The 20,197-nt window shown below is 37.3% G+C and overlaps 2 protein-coding genes across 6 annotated transcripts in view; one reads left to right on the top strand and one right to left on the bottom strand.

The window, feature by feature from the left end:
* LOC135203053 (two pore calcium channel protein 1-like) overlaps positions 1-20,197 on the top strand; it is a 734,396-nt gene that overhangs the window by 461,220 nt on the left and 252,979 nt on the right. The window lies entirely within an intron of this gene.
* Positions 1-20,197, bottom strand: part of LOC135202626 (blastula protease 10-like) — a 45,077-nt gene that overhangs the window by 20,956 nt on the left and 3,924 nt on the right. Inside the window, exons 2-12 of the mRNA XM_064232122.1 lie at positions 14,508-14,537; positions 11,627-11,810; positions 10,718-10,911; positions 8,150-8,344; positions 7,430-7,556; positions 6,604-6,738; positions 4,975-5,044; positions 4,368-4,568; positions 3,062-3,196; positions 1,663-1,789; positions 1,182-1,285 (exon numbers count right to left, since the gene is read on the bottom strand). Of these exons, the coding sequence (XP_064088192.1) occupies positions 1,182-1,285; positions 1,663-1,789; positions 3,062-3,196; positions 4,368-4,568; positions 4,975-5,044; positions 6,604-6,738; positions 7,430-7,556; positions 8,150-8,344; positions 10,718-10,911; positions 11,627-11,810; positions 14,508-14,537 (1,502 nt within the window). The remainder of the gene's footprint in view (positions 1-1,181; positions 1,286-1,662; positions 1,790-3,061; positions 3,197-4,367; positions 4,569-4,974; positions 5,045-6,603; positions 6,739-7,429; positions 7,557-8,149; positions 8,345-10,717; positions 10,912-11,626; positions 11,811-14,507; positions 14,538-20,197) is intronic.

Here is a 20,197-nt window from a genome sequence, read left to right as displayed (position 1 = left end):
GGAAATTTTTTTTGAAAGGGGCATTTTCTTAATTTTTACAACCAATTTTCTATTGCACCATGGGCGCAGCCATTTATGTGTGGCTCATCTGTTATGCGTGATGTCATGTCGTGGTAGGCTCAGACAAGCGGAACTATTCCAAGGGCACATCATCTTCAGATAATATCCTTTTTGTTTTGTATTTATCAGCTGAAAATATATGATTGAAATGGTAAATAAAGAAGTAGCCTGAAGTATGCCTAGTTAGGCATATACAGACCTAAATTCTAAAACCCCATTAATTAAACTAGTTTAAAAGGACTAAGTGAAGGCCTTCATCAATTCATGGACACACACTTTTAGGAAACAGCTGTTCACCCCATCACACCACACACATGGCGACTGACAAGAATAAATTTCTATTCAAATGCATACAAGTGGAGGCACCATAGCATAGATAGCAGTAAATAGCCACCCTATCTGCATCGGTAGCGTGGTCTGTTCAGAGGGATATTAAGTTCCCAAAACATATTATATAACTTTCATAGTCATACCTAATAACCTGCTTCTAATGTCATCTTTTAAATGTGTTGGCAAGAAATGGTCCAAACAGACACCGGTTTGCGTCGTAGGTTGAAAGGTTTTGATGTTGATATTCTCCCTTTGAAGAGCCATCAGCCAGCAACTTGATTGCTCTCTGTTTGACAGAATCCTGTGGAATGATATGCCTTTTGGACACTTGCCAGAATTATTGGCACAACCAAACACCATACAAGTTGGCATAATTGACGCTATTTAAATGACAATTGACTTAAAACACGAGGACAATACCGAGGACGAATACAATACAATACGCGTGCTTCTCTGCGCTTGTTATTGTGAGGTGACCATGACACTACATCATCGGTACTAATCCGCTAGATGGCAACATAGTCGAATCCTGGATAAATGGCGCCCTCCACTGAGGTACCTTGGCACTAATTTGAAATTATATCGTAAAAAATGGGATTACGTACAGATTCGGGCAATGGCTAATTTTTGTAGCTTATTAAAAGTTCTGTTTGATGGAATTTAATGGCTATTAACCAGAAGTTCCCCTTTAACAAAAGCTAACCTGAACTAGCTGATCAACCAACTAACGTAACTCAACACAGCCCATCCAAACTTAACCTAGAGACGACATATAAAATAATTATACTCACTGTAATGGTCCAAAGTTGTAAGGTTTTGTGAAGGTGACATAATCACTACACCCAGTTTCTAATGCGAAGCTGTTGACGGTGATTTTAGCCCATGCTGGCACAGTCTGTTGAGTGGGTAGAGAGATATCTTTGATCTACTCTTAGTCCGAATTTGGAATAAAATGTTGATCATGTTGCATTGTGGAATATGTTTTGTGGAGAACAAAATCAGTGGTAAGGCCCCGTCCACACGGTGAACTTTGTTTGATGTAACATCAGAAGTAGGAAAAGTCAGAACCTTGCCCGTGGTTTCTCTGCTTCTGATGTCAAATCGAACAGAGTTCGTTGAGCAAAACTCGACCGTGTGGACAGGCCTTAAGGCTCTGCTGGTTGGCATACAGATTCTACAACCATTAGGTAAATGCAGTCATATATGATTGCACAGATCAGGGCTTTATAGACATTCAATATACATGCACTTATATTACAAGAAGACACTTACAGTACTTAGACTGATAGAACAATTCGAAGCATCAGGATAATTGCCTTGTCCAAAGAGGGGAGAAGTCCATTGTAATTCTGTGGCACTGAGCACATTCTGAGTACAAGTAGGAGTTGAAGTGGGATCACTGGAAAGTAAAACGAGATCATTCAAACAAGCAACAATGTTTAGTAAATCACAAGCATATTAAATTATCCTAAAAATCAATGTAACTTTGAGGAACAATTCTGGAACAATCCACCCTGCCTGCATCATGGACCTTAGAAAAGTAGGAAATTTCTTAAATGACCTGCAGGATTTGATTGATTACAAGAAGGAAAAGTGAGGATGAAACAAAGCACATGGTAAATAGATCACTGGCAGGAAAAGTACTGAGTGATAAACCTTGAGATTTACCCGTTGGAAGATTAATTAGTCACACTGAAGAAAAGCTGAATTGTAGTTCTTAAATTTCTTCTGATGTTGCTTGCTGGAAGGACAAGTGAGCGTGAAAGAAATTCAAATTTTCCATCTCGGTTCCCCTTTCAGACTAGCTGTCTATATTATTAACTCTGTGACAAGAGGATTATATAACTTCAGTGCAAAACTGGAGATTGAATAACATTGATAACCTTGGAAAGTGCAAAGAACCTGTAACTTTTACCATGACCACATTCAGTGAGAAAATGATAACTAGTTCAGCCACAAGAGTGGGGCAGGAAGGCACTAGGCAGAGTGAAGATTCTCCCACACTTTGCTAACTGTATCATTTACTGAATTACCACTGACAGTTTCCTCCAAACACCAGTTTTCCCTCATGAGAGATGACCCTAACCTCTCTTTGCAGGAAGTAAGATCTGTTCACATTGGAGTACCAACACCAGAGACTACCCATATTGTCTGATACAGTAAGAGAATCACTATGCTTACTCCTGAAGAAAGTAAAAGAACTTGAGTACCTGCTGGGAGAACAAAAGGAGCTCATTTTTACTGAGAGTGGAGAAAGAACTTACCTATGTGCTGAGCGAGGATATTGACCTTAACATCGTGAAAAGTAAAAAACAGAAAATTTTACCTTCACCTGTAGTGGGGTAGCACTGTCAGGGCACCTTATGTGGTGCATTGTAGGCATTTTTTAAGGATCCTTGCAGCATCTCTTTGCAAACTGCTTTCATTCCTTTAACTGTACCTCCTTTTATAGTCTTTCTTCCATCTTTCTTTCCGCCCTCTCCTCACAATTGATTTTAGTGTTACTGAGGTTTTCCTTCTGTTACAACTTTCAAACCTTTTTACCGTTAATTTCCTTTTCAGTGCCGAATAACCTCAGAGGTCCCAGCGCTTGGCATTTGGCCTAAATTCTCTCTTGTATTTACTCTCACACAGGCCCAAGAAACCATGCCCATAATATTGAAGCACTTACCATCCAACTATGGGTATGAACTTGATGTTGGCAGACCATCCCTTGAGCCAATATGATCGAGATTCGAAGTAGAGTATCATCTTGTTTCCGGCAGATTCGAAAACCGTTCCTGGAGCAATGTCCGTGTCACAGTATCTGCCGAAGAAAATCAGAAATTCATCTAAGAACCCATTCCTGTCTGTGGATGGTTTTGTAGTTTCTGCAGCTGTACTTGGTAAAGTTCTTTCATTTTGAGGCGTCTTACCATACCTACAAACGATATGTAATGTTTGAGAACTCAAAATTAGAAAATGGCTGAACTGAATCATTTTAGATTAACTAAAGAGATATATTTCTCCAGTCAGTTCATGTTTTCGTTATGATGGGTTGGGTCGCAATAACTTAGGTTGAAAGGATTTCAAGTTTAGTGGTTCTATTGCAGTTATGGCAAATAATATTGCATTATGCAATAGCTGAAAGGATGGATTTATATTAGCTTATTGTTATTAAAGATCGACTTTTCCCTATAGGTTTAAAAGAAACATTTGCTCACATATAATATGTGCAATGTATATATATATATATATATATATATATATATATATGTGTGTGTGTGTGTGTGTGCGTGCATATATATATATATATTATATATATATATATATATATATATATATATATATATATATATATATATAGCTTAGTGCAAGCGGCCAGGAGTCAATCCATAATAATAATTATCAATAAAGCGAAGAGGACACACACAGATGTACAAGCCGTCTTTATTGCGACGTTTTCGTAATTATCCAATTAATTACATCATCAGGCTGTTAAAATGAAAAATGAAATTCCCAATCAAATTATTAAAACAAAACTAAAAGTTAAACATTCAGAAATACAAAAGCTAAAAATATTATTCTCACAAAGTGTACGAAATATACACATTAAAATGAAGGGAAATAAATTACTTTAAAGGACATACATTAAAATGAAAAATAAAGATGAATATAAAATAAAAAAAATTGACAAAAAATTGAAAGCAGCAGTGAACAGAGTTACAGAACAATATATATATATATATATATATATATAATATATATATTATATATATATATATAGATATATATATATATGACTTTAAATATTGTGGCTATTTTGAACCCCATAATAAGACGGGGAAAGTCGTTCCAGAATAAGAAATAACCAGAAGAAGAAGCAGCGAGAGGCATCGTAATGAAAAGAATGCTTGACTCCTCCCCCTCTTCTTCTTCTCAGCTAGAGCCGGGAAACCAGAGCGCCAACGCCCTAGTGGGCCAGTAGTCGTACTTACATATCTCCCCTGAAAGTGTCGTTCGTCCTGATCTCCAAAATCTCGAAGTAGCAGCACATTGCATTGTTGCAGTAGGCGTTCCTGCCGTAGATCTGGAAGTCCGTGAAGGTGAGCTGAACTTTATGGCACGCCGGCGCTTCGATCGCCTTTGTACATTTCACGTCTGCAAAGCGAAAAAACTCCTGGTTGATATGTATCCATCTTCATCGTTTGGACTGAGACCAGATGGCTATACCAGTCCTTCTTTTTTACTTTCCCAGCTTAATGAACATTTACCTGTACCTATTTGGATTGCTTCCCGTGCTGGCATAAGGTCAATGAACACCTCTTGAGTGGTGCAAAGGTCATTGTAGGAAAAGAAGATTTTATCTATCTGCTTTTGTTGTTATAGATTAAGCTGGCCTTATACCAGCACGGGCTTTAGCTACTCGAGTAGTCCATAGCATCATATTTAGTAAAACCACGTATATCAATATTAAACAATATTTCTGGCTTTATATTTGAGAACAATTAGCATATATATAGTATATAGTAGTATATATATATATATATATCTATATATATAATATATATATATATTATACTTACCTTACCGCAGGGTAATTACTGGGTAGTTAGGAGAGGTAACAGGATTAGCATCGGATGAATGATCTCTGAGCAGCCGAAGCGTTTAGTGTCTGTTTTGCAAAGAGCAAAAACAATTAATTAATAACTTTACGTCAATGTTTTGCAATATGTTTATGAACACTTCATTTTAAGGAAACCATCATTGAGACGTGGTACATTTACCTAGTGTAATGAATAGATTGTAATTCTCATTAGTTAAGAGATACACACACACAGACACGTGCACACACACACACACACACACACACATATATATATATATATATATATATATATATATATATATATATATATATATATATATATATATATATATATATATATATATATATATATATATATATAATATATATATATATATATATACAGGGTGTAACACGAGTTTATGCAAATATTTTGAAAAATTAAAGAAGTCATTTTGAGCAGAAAATGTTCTATAGACATATGCATTTTAAGGCTTCGTTTGTCGGTGAGGTGAATTTTTAAATTACCGTTATCATTAAATGGCCAAGTAAGATGGCGGCTATCGGGAGGGGGACTGGGAGAATGAGCTGCTGATCACTTTACTTGCTACTCACAGCCCCACTTTTCCACCAAGAGCGTATTGGGGTTACAAGTGTCAGATTTCTTATTCATTTTGTGACCAAGAATCTGGAGACAATGCCTTACCATTCCAGTAATGTGGAATATACAGATATGATGTTTATTTATGGTTTTAGCAACAATGAATTTAAAAGAGACAATCGGCCATTAGGCCAATGCGAATAAAATACTCCCAAAACAAATGTATTCTAAAGATCATGAACAAAGGGGGAAAATGCAAGTATCATCGAAACCTTCTTCTCCCTCGCCATCAATGGTATTCACTGGAATCCGATAAAGAAAAGAAAAGGAAGCGGAATGGAATCTCCCCTCCATCAAAGATAGGCCTATTCCTTAAACACTTGTTCTCCATCAAAAGTTTTCATCACAAACCAGACTGTAATGTTATATTTTTCAAAAACCTACAAGAAAAAAAATCATAATTAAAAGACTAGCAATTCAGTTACCTAATGCACTTCATCAATCCCACCCCTCCAACACCTTCCTCCCTGACTACTCAGACATTGCGTACGCCATGTTGGCCAAGGGCAGTGTTAAGGAAAATGGTTATTTTTAAAATTTGCCTCACCAATAAAACGAAGCCTTAAAATGCACATGTCTGTAGAACATTATCTGCTCAGAATGACCTATTCTTTCATTTCTCGAGATATTTGCATAAACTCGTGTTGCACCCATATATTATACACACACACACACACACAATTATATATATATATATATATATATTATATATATATATATATATATAATATATATATATCATATATATAATAATGTATATATATATATAATATATATATATATATATATATATATATCAAATTTCCTAGAAGATTCAACCTGTAGATGATTATTCCAGAGCATGCAGTTTTTAACAAGCATTCTCGGATGAAGTTCATCATCCCACGCCCATCTGGTAGTAACACGCAATCATTAACACACACATACGTACACACAAATGACTTTCACCACCACCCACACCCCACCCAACCACCAACCGCCTTACCAAAATAAGTCTTTTCGACCGTTTCGCAGTTAGTGCCTGTAGTTCCTGGGGGACAGACACATGAGCAGTTTGCTCCCATGTAGCCGTAGTTCATGCAAGGGTCAGAAGTCAGGCTGCAGTCCTTCAACCACTTTTCTGCGAGCAGAGGTAAGTGCAAAAACTCAGTCAAGTGGCAAATGATAGAGAGCTTGACTGAAAGTTAAATATATCTTAATTTAACCAGACCACTGAGCTGATGAACAGCTCTCTTAAGGCTGGCCCAAAGGATTAGATATTTTTGCATGGCTAAGAACGAATTAGTTACTTAGCAGCGGGACCTAAAGCTTATTGTGGGATCTGAACCACATCGAGAAATGAATTTCTATCACCAGAGATAAATTCCTCTGATTTCACGTTGGCAGAGCAGGGAATCGAACCTGGGCACTGAGATCGGTGGTTGAGCTCGTACCCGACTCGACCAACGAGGAACTTCTTGACTGAAATGGTTGAGAAACAAAAATACTTCTTATAATTCATAGCCCCCAAAATGGGAATAGTGTCATCAATGCACCTCACTTACGGGTCTTTGCAGCGTCCTTTAGGCCCCTAGCTGCAACCCTTTTCATTCCTTTTACTGTACTTCCGTTTATATTCTCTTTCTTCCATCTTACTTTCCTCAACCCTTTCCTAACAACTGATTCATAGTGCAACAGCGAGGTTTTCCTCCTGTTACACCTTTCAGCTCTTTTTACTATCAGTTTCCGTTTTCAGCGCGGCATGATCTCACAGTTCCCAGTGCTTGGCCTTCATCCTGATTTTGTATTCGTAAGTTTCATAGGTTTCTTACCTATGCAGGGGTACATTTTGTTGGCCAATAGCAAGTCCATGTGGCTGAGCCCGCTTCTGGCGCCTATCAGTTCTTGATTCATGGGATCCACTGTTGCTATCGTCAGTTTACCGTTGCTGCTAAATGCCTGTAAGCAGAGTAATAATAATCTAAGTTTGTCATTTATAACAGACCCTGGCTAAAACATTCATAACCCAGCCAATAGGAAGCATTCCCCCTCTCCCCTTGGTTTTGACAGCCAACAAAAACTCAACTAAAATTTCTGTAAGCCCGCTTACAGGCAAGGCATAATTGTACCCCTGGGTTCATTCACCTTTCTGAAAATTGTAGAGAGAACTACCGAAACGTCAGGGAATAAATGCACTTTGAACAGCTGTTATGTAATTTACCTGCTGCTGCAAAGAAACTCATTAGAGAGACAGAAACTGCAATATAAAATCATTATCATCATGACGGCCATTCTTGTGAAGTTCGTTTGAAGGAGGGTCTTCCTCCGAGATGATAATAATAATGTGGATTTGTGAGTTATAACCAGAAGAGCCAGCCCAAGCCCGGATAACTAGGGAGGGATGAGTCAGGAGAGGCATCCTTACATAAAACAGCTGCAAGTCAGAAACGGGCTCATTCAAAACAGCGACCCCAGCTAGGATTGTGTCAATCTTTGGGATTGACCTTGCTTAAGGAGCCTTCATAAGTAGATTAAGAGAGATAGAAACTCACCTTCGAACTGTAGTGCATGTCAGACAGGTAGTCATAGGGCACGGAGTAGTTATTGTCGGCATATGGGTTGAAGTTGCTTTCCTTGCCTGCGATGATGTTTTCCAACAGGATCTTGACGCTCGAGTCTCGGTCACTCCTTGACTGCTCGTGGTAGAATCCCATGGAATGGCCGATCTCGTGGGCCACAGTTCCCAACTGGAATGGGAGAGCACCCGAGCGTGTAGTCATTTCTAAAGCTTGTCATTATGGGGGAGAATCAATCACAGAGTGAAGAGGGACTATGTATGATTGTGAAAGGGAGCTCTAGAGAGCTCTAACCTTCTACATTTTGTGAGCATTTTAGTAAAAGGATACTGGACCAAACCATGTCCCAATATACCCTATATATATATATATATATATATATATATATATATATATATATATATATATATATATATATATAATGTGTGTGTGCGTATATGTGTATGTGTGGTTTGATTTTAAAACACGAATAATTAAAAACGTGATGATTTTATGAACAAAGTTACAGCCGTGAAGGAAATTCGAGTCACTGGAGATGCCAAGTACTTTCGTCTTATTGCTAAGAAACATGGTCACAGCAACTAAAGATATACAGAAGCAAGTGCTTTTTATATAGATATATATATATATATATTATATATATATATAGATATATCTATATATATATATATTATATGGAGGGTACAAGTCATAAGGGATTATAAAAAGGTCGGGAGGTCATAGAACGGTCAACGGATTAACATCGAAGTTTACTTATTGATAATCTAATCCTCTTTATTCTATCTTTCATTTCCTTCTGGAACATGTTTTATTTTAGGGTCAAAAGAAAATAGTCCTAGACTTACATTAAGATTATTCGCCCAGGTTAACTGAATCAAAACAGATTTTAACAAGTTCCTTGAAATAGTTTCGTGACAACGTGACAATATTTGGCTTTGCTTCCAATAAATTTTGTGGGACTTTTCACTTAAATATAAAAATAAAGCATTATAAGTCTGACCTCTTCTTACTGAGTATTTGTGTTGTTTTAATCTGGTGTTCAATTCTTGATCACAATCCATACATGGAATTTTGTATATAATATTGCTATCTTTTTTGGGGATATTGTTTATAAGCATGTTTTTTATATTATTAATATGCGAAAGAAACATTTGTATTAAACAGTTGTAAAAAGGTTTACAGCTTCAAATGCAATAAAATGTGGCAAAGAAAGGGTGTTTGAGGCACTTCTTTTATTTCCTATTATCTCTAGAAGGTCTTCATTGCTTTATTGTAGCAAATATCCATAATATTGGTTGAATATCAGAGATCTCTTCCTATTTTTCTGATGCTTTTCAATTCTTGATCTAAAAAGTCAGGACTGACAACTATTCAAAAGGCTCGAAGAAACATTGATGAAAAACACTTGACATTTTGATATGTATATGTTGTCCTGAATAATAGCGAATATCTTTCAACTTTTTCCTATACTAAATACTAAATTTACAATTAAAAGGTTCCCTTTCAATATAAATGTCCATAAAAGGTAGACAATCATCTTTCTCTAACTCAAGAAGTAATTGAATAGAAGGGACTTGATCATTTAGTTGAGCCAATATATGATGTACATCCAAATCTTTGGGTATGATGGCTAAAATATCATCAACATAACGGTACCATGTCACAGAAAATATAAAATCTTGGGGATGTACAGGCTTTCAAAAAATTTCATATATAAATTTGAAAGAACAAGCGAAAGTGGGTTTCCCATCACCATACCAAAAGTTTGTTTAAAATATTCCCCGTTGAAAATAAATTTCCATTCACGTATGAGTAATCTTATTAATTCTATGACATGGCTAAATGTTAGCAGCAAATCAAGTTTATCTTTGGTTGCTGTGACTATCTCTTGGTAATAAGACGAAAGTTCTTGGCATCCCGGTGTTTCAATTGTCCTTTGTGGCTGTAACTCTGCTCTATACATATATATATATATATATATATTATATATATATATATATATATATAGATATATATATCTAATTATATATATTATATATTGAAAATTGTCAATGAGCCACAATGCCAACTTAACTTCTCAAATTCTTTGCTCATTTTTGGATATGCTTGTGCCCACAAAGCCATCAGCTCCAACTTCAAAGAATTTTGAAGAAATCATGATCTCAGGTAGCGGGAAACGAACCCGTGACTCCATAATCACGACGAGGTCACCTTGCCGACCTGATCATCAAAGTTCTTTGAAGTTGGAGCTCAAGGCTTTGTAGTGACAAGCATATCCAAAAAAGACAAAGAATGTGAGCAGTTAAGATGGCATTGTGGCTCTTACAATTTCATATATATATATATATATATATATATATATATATATATATATATATATATGTTTGTGTGTGTGTACAGCAATACAAGTTCCGACACTCCCAAATGAATTCAACAGATACTCTTTTATGGTAGTCCCCTGCAGACAAAAACTGTGATCACTGACTCAAAAGTTAGTTTTAATGAGGGCCATTGTGAAAGAAAGGAACATCCATATCAACTTACCCCTGTACAGCCAGTCCCAATAGAAAGGTCCTGTCCAGTATTGCTGTTGATCCTGCCAATGTAAGACCAACAGCCAGACCCCAGGATGAATTTGATATGCGGGGAAGTCTGGCTCTCGTCTAGGCGGAATCTGATGCAAGTGTTTGCCTCCCAGTGGGCTATGCCAGCTGCCACGGCTGTCTGGTCGACGTTAGCTGGAAAGAGAACGGGAATGTGGGTTGTCCGAACTTGGCTTTCTACTGGGAGCACAGTGAATTAACTTAGCACATATAGTGACAGATAGGCTGGTCTAGGATTTGATTGGCAGTGTGTTAGTCTGCATCTAAAAAAAAGCCGTGCAATTAATTATTATTGTTATTATATATTTCATTAGATGAAACCTATTCAAATTGAACAAGCCCACGTGTGTCGACTTGAAATTCAAGCGTATAAAGAATGTTGGTTTCAGCCTCCCACCATAGAGTCCACACTGCAGCAGTAACTGGTCGTGATACAGTCAGTGAATTTTCATCACCCAGGGGGAGGCGCAAACCCGCAACATTCGAGAAGCATTGTCGTGATGTCGTGATGCTAGCGACCATCTGGCTTAGGCTGTAATGTCGATATATGGTAATCACTCTCATCAAAAATGAATCTTTAGTGAAGGACTACCTCTGAATATATTGCTTGGAAAATATCCTAAGCAAAGGGGTCTTTTGTTGAAAGTTTCTTGTTACAAGGCCAAAGGAGGTCCTGTACAACAAACAGAAAAGGAGCAAAAGTGTTCAAACATAAATAAACAAGCTGCTCTTATTTAGAGCAGACTTAATAATACACTGCGCTGTCCTGGTAGTAATCTAATCAGCTACACATTCAGACATAAAATAACAGGAAACGTAAAGTTTCTACTTCTCTTGAGTGTCCTCTTACCGTCACCGAATCTGTAGGGTACATCAATGAATCCGTTGGCAGCAGTGGGCCAACGGGCAGCTAAGTTGCTGATGGCTTTCTTGCCAATGATTTGCAGATGTTGCTCGTCCGTCAGCAGGATGTCAGTCTCATACAAGTTGGTTCCATTAACAGATGTTGGATTGAGAAGTGATAGATCTCCATCCTGTTGGGTCAAGATGAGAATAGATCAATGATCACCCTTTACTCTCAGAATGCTTCAAGTATTTCATGAAATCATTTCAATACAGTACTCGTTTAAGAGTAGCAGCCTTCACTGGAGGGACTGTTGCTGTGTCAATAGTATTTGGGATGAGTTATTATTAAACATTTTTCATCAGATTTGTGCCTGGGAGACTAAGTGAGTTCCAGATTTTGGCATTAGGTTCCTATAATAGCCTAAAGCCATTGATGGAATCAGTGGCTTTGGAAAACGAATTTTCAAGATTTCAGAATCTGGAGCCTTCAATAAACTCAATGACTTTTGGGAATTTTGAAAATTTAAGAACCCGAATCCTTTGATAGACTTAATAGAGTGTAGAAGAGAATCTTCATAAGTTAAGGATCTGGAACCATTGGAAGACTGAGTGGCTTTTCGAAGATAATGTTTGGGAAGTAAACACCTTTAGTTTTTAGAAGACTGTAACTTTATAAGGGGAAATCTTACAAAGTTAAAAACCTTAAGTCTTTGGTAGACTCGGTAGCTTTTAGAGGGGAAATCTTACAAAGTTAAAGACATTTAAATTTAGTCTTTAGTAGACTCAGTAGCTTTTGGTTTGTTTTTATGGTGTTTTTACGTTGCATTGAACCAGTGGTTATTCAGCAACGGGACCAACGGCTTTACGTGACTTCCAAACCACTTTGAAAGTGAAATTTTGGAGGGGAAATCATACAAAGTTAAAAACCTGAAATCTTTGGTAGACTCAGTAGCTTTTGGAGGGGAAATCTTACAAAGCTAAAGACATTTAGTCTTTGGTAGATGCAGTAGCTTTTGGAGGGGAAATCTTACAAAGTTAAAAACCTTTAGGCTTTGGTAGACTCAGTAGCAGTAGCTTTTGGAGGGGAAATCTTACAAAGTTAAAGACATTTAGTCTTTAGTAGACTCAGTAGCTTTTGGAGGGGAAATCTTACAAAGTTAAAGACATTTAACTTTGTAAGATTTCAGTCGCTTTTGGTAGTTCAGTAGCTTTTGGAGGGAAATCTTAACAAAGTTTATTTCAGTAGCTTTTGGAGGGCGGAAAATCTTACAAAGTTAAAAGTTAGCATTTAGCTTTAGTTTGACTCAGTAGCTTTTAGGGAGGGGAAATCTTACAAAGTTAAAGACATTTAGTCTTTAGTAGACTCAGTAGCTTTTGGAGGGGAAATCTTACAAAGTTAAAGACATTTAGTCTTTGTAGAACCAGTAGGCTTTTGGGGGAAATCTTACAAATTAAAACCTTTAATCTTTGGTGGACTCGGTTAGTTTGGAGGGGAAATCTTACAAGTTAAAAAAACATTTATTCCCTTTATTTTAGGGGAAACTCAAAATTTTAGCTTTTGGGAAAAAAAAGGGGAAAAAAAAAAAAATCTTACCACAAAGTTAAAAAGACTTTAGTCTTTAGTAAGAACTCAGTAGTTTTGGCGGGGAAATTCTTACAAAGTTAAAAACCTTTATCTTGGTAGACTCAGGGTAAAGATTAGGAGGGGAAATCTTACAAAGTGAATAAAAAACATTGTCGCTTAAGTAGACCAGTTTAGGATATGGAGGGGAAATATTACAAGGTAAAATCTTTAATCTTGTAGACTCAGTAGTCTTTGGAGGGGAAATCTTACAAATTTAAAAACATTTAATCTTTGGTAGACTAAGTAGTCTTTGGAGGGGAAATCTTACAAAGTTAAAAACCTTGAGTCCTTAGTAGACTCGGTAGCTTTTGGAAGGGAAATCTTAGAAAGTTAAAAACTTTTAGTCTTTAGCAAACTTGGTAGCTTTTGGAAGGGAAATCTTACAAAGTTAAAAACCTGTAGTCTTTGGTAGACTCAGTAGATTATGGAGGGGAAATCTTACAAAGTTAAATACCTGAAGTCTTTGGTGGCTTCAGTAGCTTTTGGGTGGAAATATTGCAAAGTTAAAAACCTTAAGTTTTAGGTAGGCTCAGTATCTCTTGGAAGGAAAATTTTACAAAGTTAAAGAAGTGAAGTCTTTGGTAGACTCAGTATCTTTTGGAGTAGAAATCTTACAAAGTTAAAAACCTGAAGTCTATGGTAGACTCGGTAGCTTTTGGAGAAATCTTATAAAGTTAAAAATATTTAGTCCTTGGTAGACTAAGTAGATTTTGGAGGGGAAATCTTACAAAGTTAAAGACCTGAAGTCTTTTTTAGACTCAGTAGCTTTTGAAGGGGAAATTTTACAAAGTTAAAGACCTGAAAAGTTTGGTAGACGCAGTAGCTTTTGAAAGGGAAATCTTACAAAGTTAAAGACCTTAAGCCTTTGGCAGACTCAGTAACTTTTGGAGGGGAAATCTTATAATGATAAAGACTGAAGTCTTTGGTAGACTCTGTAGCTTTTGGTGGAGAAAGTTTACAAAGTTAAAGACTTGAAGCCTTTGGTAGACTCAGTAGCTTTTGGAGGGGAAATCTTGAAAAGTTTAAAACCTGAAGTCCTTGGAAGACTTAGTAGCTTTTGGAAATGAATTCTTAAAACGTAAAAGCTTCAAGAGTTTGGCTGAACCAGTCACTTATCTGGAAGCTGAATAATTTCCCCTTTACATATTTTTACAAAATTTTAAGAATTACCATAAACTATTTGGGTTATATTTCAGAATTAAGGACAACTAAACAAATTCATACAATATTAAAAGAAGTCAGTAATTAATTTTTTACTCACGGTTGATGGGTGATTCTTGTTAGGGACGTTCTGTGGAAAAAATAATATACGATTATTTTTGTAATAAATGCATATCTTGCACACTTCAAGATTCCAGTTAAAATTTTGGCTTATGTTTTAATAGTTTTATTTTGCAAGTTAGGCCTGTATCTTGACTTTGAAACAATTGGTTTTTCTAGCATAAACCAAATGCTTTGTTGGGATTAGTGGTACATGTATATTATACAATAATTCACATATAACATTTTTACTTAAATTTTTATATATTCGTTTATTAATTTATAAATTGTTTTTTTTCTTTTCTAGTAACTCATCACTTCTCTCTGTATTTCCCATTACATTCTGTTGCTTCTTTCTAATGAACATTGTAATATTCTTTGGATTCTTGAATTTCAAGTCAGTGGTCCCTGTGGTGGGCTTGTTCCATATGAATATGGGTTTAACTTCTAAGTAATAATAATAATAATAATAATAATAATAATAATAATAAATAATAATAATAATAATAATAATAATAATAATAATAACAAGGGAAATATAGCAAGTAACTACAGGCCTATCACCTGCCTACGAGTGATGTGGAAGTTACAATATGTATCATCAGTAAATAGCTATACAGCTACCTAGAGGATACAAAAACCATCCCCCACCTATAGGAAGGCAACAGAAGGAAGTGCAGGGGCACAAAAGACCAGCTCCTGATAGACAAAATGGTAATGAAGAACAGCAAGAGAAGAAAAACCAACCTAAGTATGGCATGGATTGACTACAAGAAAGCCTTCGACATCATACCACACACGTAGTTAATTGAATGCCTGAAAATATGTGGGGTAGAGGAAAACAGCATCAGCTTCCTAAAAATACAATGCACAACTGGAATACAGTAATTACAAGATGTGGGATAAGACTAGCAGAGGTTAATATCAGGAGAGGGATCTTTCAAGGCGACTCACTGTCCCCACTACACTTCGTAGTAGCCATGATCCCCATGGCAAAAGTACTGCAGAAGATGAATGCTGGGTACCAACTCAAGAGAGGGGGCAACAGAATTAACCATCTGACGTTCATGGATAACATCAAGCTGTGTGGTAAGATCATCAAGGAAATAGATACCCTAATCCAGACTGTAATGATTGTATCTGCGAACATTAGGATGGACTTTGGGATAGAAAAATGTGCCTCGGTCAACATACAAAAAGGCAAAATAACAAGGACTGAAGAGATAAAGCTACCAAATGAGAATGGCATCAAACACATAGATGAGACAGGATACTAATACCTGGGAATAATAGTAGGAAAGGATATAAAACACCAAGAGGTGAAGGACACGATCAGGAAAGAAAATATGCTAAGTCTTAAGGCGATACTCAGGTAAAAACTCAACGCCGGAAACATGATGACAGCCATAAACATATGCACAGTACCAGTAATCAGATACAGCGCAGGAGTAATGTGGAGTGGACGAGTGCTGAACTCCGCAGCATAGACCAGAAAACTAGGAAACACATGACAATACACAAAGTACTACACCCAAGAGCAAATACAGACCGACTAAAAATAACACGAAAAGAAGGAGGGAGAGGGCTACTAAGAATAAAGGACTGCATCAACATCGAGAGCAGAGCACTAGGGCATTATAAAAAAAACCAGTGAAGACGAGTGGCTGGGAGTGCATGGGAAGAAGGACTGATAAAAGTAGATGAAGACCCAGAAATATACAGAGACACGAGAATGAAAAGCAGAACAGAGGAATGGCACAACAAAACAATGCACGGACAGTACATAAGACAGACTAAAGAACTGGCCAGCAATGAAACTTGGCAATGGCTACAGAGGGAAGAACTCAAGAAGGAAACAGAAGGAATGCTAACAGCAGCACAAGATCAGGCCCTAAGAACCAGATATGTCCAAAGAACAATAGATGGAAACATCATCTCATCCATATGTAGGAAGTGCAATATGAAAAATGAGACCATAAACCACATGGCAAGCGTATGTCCGGCACTTGCACAGAACCAGTACAGAAAGAGGCATGATTCAGTAGCTAGAGCCCTCCACTGGAACCTGTGCAAGAAACACCAGCTAGCAGTAATAAGTAGTACCAACACCAACCTGAGGGAGTGATAGAAAACAACCAGGCAAAAATCCTCTGGGACTTTGGTATCAGAACAGATAGTGTGATACATGTCAGTAGACCAGACATGATGTTGATTGACAAAATCAAGAAGAAGGTACGTATCACTTATTGATGTTGCAATACCATGGGACACCAGAGTAGATGAGAAAGAAAGAGAAAAGTTTGATAAGTTTCAAGACCTGAAAATAGAAATAAGAAGGATATGGGATATGTCAGTGGAAATTGTACACACAATCATAAGGACAATAGGCACAATCCCAAGATCCCTGAAAAGGAACCTGGAAAAATTAGATGCCAAAGTAGCTTCAGAACTCATGCAGAAGAGTGTGCTACTAGAAACATCGCATATGGTGAGAAAAGTGATGGACTCCTAAGGAGGCAAGATGCAACCCTCAACCTCACAGTATAAAAACCACCCAGTCAAATAGGATGAGTGTGATAGACCAGAATTATAATAATAACAATATAAAAATCAAATCGAATGGCACTTATAATCACTTAAATTGATCTTCATGCAAAAAAATGGTAATGATAATTTAAATCAAAATTGTCCAATTGAGCTAAAAAACGTTAAAAGAATCATCTGCAAATTTATCATCCATTAACCACTAACTTGCACATGTGTGACCTTGACCTTTGCCAGACAATGGTTTAAAATAGTAGACAAAGCTATTTAAATGTTTCTCCTCCTGTGATTATGAGTTATTTTAGAATGGCCTCGGTTACTCAAACGAAAGCAATAAATACGAAAGCCATTAATGGACTAAGAGATCACGTCTGGGAAGGGCGATTTTCGCATCGTTTCTTTCTGGATTTCACGGCTTTTCAGTTGTTCTATGTACATGGTGTAACACGAGTTTATGCAAATATTTCGAGAAATGAAAGAAAAGGTCATTCTGAGTAGAAAATGTTCTATCACATATGCATTTTAAGACTTCGTTTGTCGATGAGGTGAATTTTTAAAATAACCGTTAGCATTAAATGGCCAAGTACGGGAAGTCGGAGTACGCTCGGCTATGGGGCGGGAGGGGGGGGGGACTGGCGAAGGAGCTGCTGGTCACTTCACTTGTTACTCATAGCCCCACTTTTCCGGCAAGAGCGTGTTCGGGTTAAAAGTGTCAGATTCCTTATTCATTTTGTAACCGAGAAACTGGAGACAATTGCCTTACCGTTCCAGTAATGTGATATGCAGTGTCAGAATGGACGTGCAAGAAATAGCTTGCTTTTGGCTGTTGAATCGCAGACTGAATCGGCGCAAAGAGCCAAAGACGGCATTGGGTACTACACCTAGTTTTACATGATAGACATAGTACCTTTGGTTTATTTGTAATAATGTACCCATCTTTAAAAGAGCATGAAGAAATTTTTTTATTATTTTAGAATGTCTATGTTAGACCTAATCAAGATAGGCATATCGAAAATCAACACCTTGATGAGGGATTCCATCTGTCAAGAAGAAAAACATGTCATAATATTAATGAGTCCTTTATTATAATCAGTTGTATTGAAGGAAATGTGTTCTATATATAAATCAAACCACTATTACGCTATTTCCCTGTTCCTTACTGTATACTATGTTGGTTTCTAGGAGACAAACATATCAATATATTGTGTCTGTGTATCAGAAACTTGGCTAACAGTCCCTGGTGAAGGAATATTTGGATGGAATGTTCGTGGTGGTGTCGGTGAATTGCTGCTATAGTGTGAGATCGTTGCATATTCAGGTGTGTATGGTGAACTATGGTAACGCACAATGTCTTTTCTCATTGGCTGACACACAGCCAATGATGGCGCCTGCTGTCCTCAAAACGGGCGGTTCACCGCCGTGTGTGAACGATGTCTTTCACTTGTATGTATCTCGACACGCCTGGCAACTACGCGTTGCTGAGGGGAATCTCGCTACCGGGGCGAATTGGAAACCGCTGCAATACGCCGCGGTAACGTGTGAACGATTCCATATGCTAGCATTGAACAATCGACCGCGCTTACGGCACTACCCTCAGAAAACCACGAGGAAAACCATCTATTAAGAAATAACTCAGATATTGTAATTTATAATTATTATAATCATCTCAATTTGAAACAGGAAAAACTTCTCGATATGAAAACAGAAATGAGGCAAATGAACAGAGCATAGAAATCGAGTGTTTTCCATTTCTTACAGCAACTGCCAATAGGGTTAACAACCTACTTCCCTTTTTCAACCTGGGTCCCTGGGCGCCCGCACGTAGGGACAAGGGGCCCACTTGCCCCCCCTGAAATCCTGGAAAAATTATATATATATATATATAATATATATATTATATATATATATATATATATATAATATATATATATATATCTTACACTATAGTATTTATATAATATATACATTACATACATAATTTTTCAAGGATTTCAGCAGTGGCAAGTCCACCCCCCTTCCCACAAAGTTTGGGCGCCCATGAGGAAGAGCCCAGAGGTCTAGCCTATTAAGAGCCGTCCATCAACATCTCGTGTAGTCACAGCAAGGCGTTACCGACGTTAGAAATTCCTAACACCCACGTAACGCGTCCTAACGCAACGCTAGCAACGCCCGTGTAGTCCAAATGAGTGGTTTTCCATTGAAAAGCATGGGGAGATACCTCACTTTGTAAGAAATAGCGTCAGATAGGGTCAGCAACGCGACGTTTTTAACGCTCGTGTATCTAGACTCTTATTGGCTACACTACTTTCTTGATACGTAAAGCTAATCATTAAAAGACATTACAGTGAAGTCTGTTCACAGGTGATTTACTTACTGAAGGGATTGTAATGTTACCTTTATCAAAAACCTGCGAGAAAAAGTCATAAGCAAAAGATCAGCAATCCCCCCCATTATCCCTGACTACTCAGACAGCGGACGCCATGTTGGCCGAGCACAGAGTTAAGGAAAACCGGTTATTTTAAAATTTCGCTTTACGGATAAACGAAGCCATGCACGAAAGCTAAAAATGTCGTGTGCTGACGCCATCTGACGCTATCTTTTACAAAGTGAAGTATCTCCCATTCTTTTCAACGGAAAACCACTCATTTGGACTACACGAGCGTTACTAGCGTTGTGTTAGGACGCGTTACGTGGGCGTTAGGAATTTCTAACGTCGGTGTCGGCGTTAATAGCGCGCTCTAGTAATGCCTTGCTGTGACTACACGAAATGCTGATGGAGTCCAACTGCTGGGACGGCACTAAATAGGCTACACCTCTGGGCTCCTCCACATGGGCATATATATATATATATATATATATATATATATATATATATATATATATAATAATTTTTCCAGGATTTCAGGGGGGGCAAGTGGTCCCCTTGTCCCTAGGTGTGTGCGCCCAGGGACCCAGGTTGAAAAAGGGAAGAAGGTTGTTAACCCTATTGGCAGTTGCTGTTAGAAATGGTAAAACACTCGAGTTTCTATGCTCTGTTCATTTGCCTCGTTTCTGTTTTCATATCGAGAAGTTTTCTGTTTCAAATTGAGATGATTAGAATCATTATACAATATCTGAGTTATTTCTTAATAGATGGTTTTCTGAGGG

Source organism: Macrobrachium nipponense, chromosome 33, assembly GCF_015104395.2.
Source record: "Macrobrachium nipponense isolate FS-2020 chromosome 33, ASM1510439v2, whole genome shotgun sequence".
NCBI lineage: Eukaryota > Metazoa > Arthropoda > Malacostraca > Decapoda > Palaemonidae > Macrobrachium > Macrobrachium nipponense.
This window is presented reverse-complemented; position numbering and strand designations above follow the sequence as displayed.